We start from the raw sequence: 5,368 nt of genomic DNA on the forward strand, positions 1-5,368 counted from the left end.
ATGATGTGTGTAGCAAATGGATCTTCATATGACTTTATTACTCTTTAAATTTAATTTGACAATAAAAATGAAATTATTTATGTAAGGGCCTTTTGTTTTGACTATATGGATGATGCACTAGTGGAGAAGAGGAACGAGTATGATTTGACTATTTCTTTTTCATTTGTGCTAACTTTTTTTTTTTCCAGAAGTTCCTTTTAAAAATCAGAGTAATCGAACATTAATTGATAATATTTCAGTCAGTCAACAAGAATACAATTTCAATAATAAGGCATACCATCAATGTTGATTTCTTACTATTAGTATCATATAAATATGTGTTTGCCCACACGAGAGAGAGAGAATCCACATGTTCGCACTTAGATGCATGCATGGGGATGAGCTTGACCTCCCATCAAAATTTTTCATTCAATGAAAACACTTCAAACAGATGATCTCACATGATAAGATCCACTTATAATTCGGCGGCATCCATAATTTGATGAGACCCACTGTTTGGAGTAATTTTATTAAATGGAAAGACGTAATGATAATCTCTCTTCTCGGAAGACCTAGATTTTTCTCGCATGCACCAGCTGCTCGTGAGATCCTTTCATGCAACAAAAACAGGCATAAAATGGGACACGACAATGAAGGTCCACATGCAGAAGGCGCCATGAAATTAGTACTGTACCTTTGCATGCAGGGTTTTCTCATGAAAGAAGACAAGAAGAAGAAAGGGGAGCAAATCAAAATGGATATTTATTCGAAGACTGAAATTTGTCAAGGCAACATTGCTTCATCAATAACAGATTACATGAGATAGTTTAAACTAAACCTAGAAATCCCATCAAACGTCGACCACCGATCCACCGGCAGAACTGATCCAGTTGCATTTACAAATTGCAGAGGGTAAAATACTTCCTAACTAGCTGCTTCCTAACCTCTCCATCTCTTGTTGTCGAAGTGCACTAAATTATCCCGTGGATGCCCACAGAATCGAGAAGTACTGCTTTGATCTGCTCCGGGAGGACGTCCTGGCCTTCCCTGCATTGCTGATGAACAAAACCGTTTGCCAGCCATTATTCACTCTTTAAGTACATTTTACAAGTGATAGATGTAATTGTTTACAAATGGTATCAAAGGAGAGCTGCTTAATGGTATCTTAAAGTCCATTGCTTCACACAAGGAGAAGCCAAATTTCAAACAAAACAACCATGCAGCGTTCATCGAATCAATTTAGGAGATCTCGAAAGAAGTCGTCCTTAAAAAATGCAGCTCTGGGAGCCATCCGAAAGCTTGGCTTTCAAAAGAGATAAAAATAAATTGGTGCTTTTCTATTACTAGCATCCTAAGTCTAATATGTTTGTCATCGTCACGTAAGGCCCTCCAATTTTTCGGCTGCCATTTTCTTGATATTAATTGATAAGCAAAATATTGAGTAATCGAGAGAGAGATCCAAGACAACTGACATGAAAAATTCTCTCATAAAGGAGGGTAAGCAAGGAACAACCAATAAGAGAGACTACTATTGACAGTTATAGTAAAAGGAAAGAACAGTAAGACTTGAATCATCCTGAGACCGGACCGTAAATGATTTCATTGAAATGGTCATAGGGCATTCTTGCAGGATGGAAAGTAACATCAATGATAGTTTTTACACTAGGAGTTTATCAGTATGTTGATTAAGATATGTTTCACTCCACAACAACACTGATGCATTCATCCTTTCGTATGCTGAAATATAAATAAATACAGCTCAATTCTGCGCGAAAAATAATATTTCAGGGCTCATATGCACAATTAGCAATCGCTTTTCAAAAAATTATGGGATGCTTGTCAATAATTCAACAGGAAATTTCCTCAAGCAGATGGCAGAAAACCAAAGTCACCATTATTTTCCAGTGATTTGAGAGATGCAAATTCTGCAAGGAGCATTACAAATCAATGTGCTAAAGCTACATGTGAATCGCAACCAATCTCTTATCATGTTTCTACATTTATTTTATTTTTCCAATAAATGCTTTCCATTGAAGGTGTGCCAACAAGTAGGAAGCGTACCTCTGCTCGGAATACATCCAAAGCAAATCCATTCAAACAACTTACGACAGCTTGCTGTATGTCCAGCCCAAGGTTATCCAGAGCCCTCATTGTGGAAAGCAACAGACCTGGTCTACGGGCACAAAACATGTGGATATTAACAGATTTCCCTTCTCTTACCCGTACCTCCACCTATAAAAATACAGAAACCGAAAATCCAAGTTAGAGAAGTTACTTGGACTATCACACATGCCCTGACATTCATATTTTGGAGGATAGAATCACATCCCGAGTTCCCATATCAATGCAGCAGGGATCAAAAGACGGGCTCCATCAGAAAATTTAAAAAGGGAATGATGGATTCAACTGCAGAATATGATATTCATGACCTATTCAATGCTATTTATCCTAAAAACACTATCACCAAGTAATATTTATCCCACCTCAATGCAGCATGGATCAAAAAACAGGCTCCATCAGAGAAATTAAAATGGGAATCACGGGTTTGACTGCAGAATATGAGATTCATAACCTATTCAACGCTATTTATCCGATAAAGATTATCTCTATACATAGGAAAACAACTCAATTGCCATGGTGGGGTTCAGTAAGCAAGTGCTTGATTTCCTAGATATTAAAAATTTGCAATCCTTATATTTAGGAGCTAGAATTTCGAGTGTTAGATTTGGGTTTGTATGGATTTAGACAAAATGCAATATAAAATTGTATTGAGTTCTGTCCAAATTCACACAGTGCCAATTCCAATGTCTAAATCCATGCTCCCAAACATAGCCTAAAGGTGACAATGGCAACTAGTGATTCGTTTATGTTTAGGTTGTGAAACTGACACCAATACTAGAGTAACTTCCTTGCTAACTTGGTAACTAGTAAAGAAAATAAATGACTTCAAACAAGTTGCAAATTAGAAGGAAAACTTAAGCAATAGATATCAATCAAATTTACCCTTGCAGGTTGGTTTTTGGGGCTTGGCAATGAACTCGGGCACAGTTCTTCTTTAACCCGGTACGGCAGCTGAGGAGGGGTGGGTGTCAAAGGGTGGAAACCGGTATTTGGGGGCTGCAAAGAGCCTGGCGGAGTCAAATCAAGCTCGTTATTGAGATCAGCGATCCTCTGAAGAAGCTCCTTCAAATATTCAATCGCATCCCCGAGTATCGAAGCTCTGTCCATCTGAAATGTAAGAAAAAGAATCTTCATATCCTCATAATTCCCTTTTTTTTTACACTATCACTTGTTCGACGTGAAGTGATTTCATTAGTAAATCAAAAAGCAAAACCCAACAAGCATATTTTTTGCCTTGAGAGTTGAGAATGACAAAAACATCGACTGAAGTAGAGGACAAGGGACTCAATCAACACAAATTCAACAATATATCTACCCTACATGCCTAAAATCTGAAGATTAAACTTACAAACAAGATGACAATTAAAGCCTTGTCTGGATTAAGGATTCTGTTAGGAAAATGTAGAGGGAAAGAAAATCAATCTTATTCTCTTTATCTCAAATACTACCAAATAAAGAAATTTATTCTAATTCGACTGCAAATTAAGAAAAACCAAATGTTAATGACACAAATAAGAATTTTTATGACCATTGATTCGCCGAATACTTTATTTTCTTTCTCATCTTTCTTGACAACCAAACAAGAAAGGTGGACTCTTTTATGTTTCCATTTTCTTTTCATCATGTTATTCAAGTTCCAAACGGATAGCACATTTTAAAAAACAAAAAAAATAAATAAATAAACACGGGAACTACTTTACAAAAGAGCTATAGCACAGGAATTCAATGGAAAAAAACATGATCTAACATATCAATTAATTCATACCTTGCTAATCTTGGGGACAACAGACCGAAGCATGTAGAGCCTATCATTCAATTTCTTCCTTCGCCGCCTCTCCGCCATCAGATTCTTCGCCGGAAGTCCCTTTCTCTTCCCCTTCCGATCACCGCATGTAACAGTGCTATTCGCATTCGAATTGCTCCCGCCATTCTTTTCCATCTCCTCCATCTTATTATCATTCTCATTAAATTCCTCAGAATCATAATTCAAACCCGAAACATCATAGCTCGCATCCTCCATCAGCTCACTTTCTTCATTCATCTTCCTCTTCTTCCCCAATTCTTCTTCCTCCACATCTCTCTTTCCCCATCTACCATCAGCCCTCGTCGAAACTTCGCCGTCTCTGGGACTCGAAAACCCGAAATTCCCCAATTTCTCACCAGAACTTGAGCTCTGCCGAAGAGCCAATCGCTTTTGAAAGAGCGTGGGCTGTGCCCCAACCGGAGGATAAACCTCAAGAGGCCTCAAAACTTTAGACCTGTTGAGAAACACAGAACCCCCTGAACCCTCCACATCCTCAAAACTCGCCGGAGCAAACCCCCCAAGGCCCGATGCTCCGACGCCGCCGGGAAAAGGCGGCATACCGACGGCCTGAAACTCCGATGTGGAACCCATTTCGGGATTCCCCATCTGACCTTGTCCGGAAAAACCAACCAAAACAGAGGAATTCAAAAGGGGTTGATTATTAATATTACCCTGTAGTGGCGCAAGAAATCCCAAATCGAAGGCATTCTCAAAACTGTTACTGCAGACAACGTTGAGAAGCGAGGGGAAGCACGATTTGAAAGGAAAGGAGGGCTGCGACAGTGACGGGTCGTAAGACTGTTCACAGGAGGAAGAAGAGTCCATTAACGGCTGTAGCAGCAGACTATGGTCTGCTGCAGAAATTGGGTTCGAAGAGAAGCTAATTGGGTCTTTGATTTCGCAGTGGTTGGGATTCGTGAGGGTTTGGAGGTCATGGTGAGACGGGTTCATAGTATTGTCGTTCGCGTACCAGTCTGCTTCGAGCATGGACTTGAAACTGAAGAGTGAAGGTGCAACACTGCCTCCGGGGGCGTCTTCGTCGTCCTCCTTGTGCTCTCCGGCGTCGTTTCTCGTCCAAGAAACCGCGTCTTCTTCTTCTCCTCCTCCTTCCGTCCACCCAACGCCGTTGAATCTCGGCAGCATTTTTCAGAGATTGAAGCTACAGTGGTCAGGGAAAAGGGAGTAGGCTTTTCAGAATTCCATTTTGGAGGAGAAACGATGAACAGGGGAGGGGGCAAATTTGAAGTTTGAAAGTTATGGATTGGACTGAAAGGAGGTCTCCTCTGTTGAACTCTGCCGTGGCTTATCTGAATCTATATCTCTGTGACTCTCTCTCTCTTGTCTCTGCTTCTGCTTTGAGCTTTCTTCGAGGTTTCAGCGTTTAAAAATTTTGCCCTGAACGTACGAAATGAGCCCCTCAAAAAGTTGTTATCCCGCAATATCATTGCCCTGCTTTTGTCTTCT

At 40.0% G+C, this 5,368-nt stretch overlaps 1 protein-coding gene across 1 annotated transcript; it reads right to left on the bottom strand.

Moving 5' to 3' along the window:
• Positions 1–719: 719 nt before the first annotated feature.
• LOC131167733 (transcription factor ICE1-like) lies at positions 720–5,368 on the bottom strand. Its single transcript, XM_058126600.1, has 4 exons — positions 3,866–5,368; positions 2,983–3,207; positions 2,041–2,211; positions 720–1,034 (listed from the first exon to the last, which is right to left on the bottom strand). The coding sequence occupies exons 1-4, from the start codon at positions 5,045–5,047 to the stop codon at positions 951–953; spliced, it is 1,662 nt and encodes a 553-aa protein (XP_057982583.1). The 5' UTR covers positions 5,048–5,368; the 3' UTR covers positions 720–950.

The sequence above is a fragment of the Malania oleifera genome, chromosome 11 (assembly GCF_029873635.1).
Source record: "Malania oleifera isolate guangnan ecotype guangnan chromosome 11, ASM2987363v1, whole genome shotgun sequence".
Classification (NCBI taxonomy): domain Eukaryota; kingdom Viridiplantae; phylum Streptophyta; class Magnoliopsida; order Santalales; family Ximeniaceae; genus Malania; species Malania oleifera.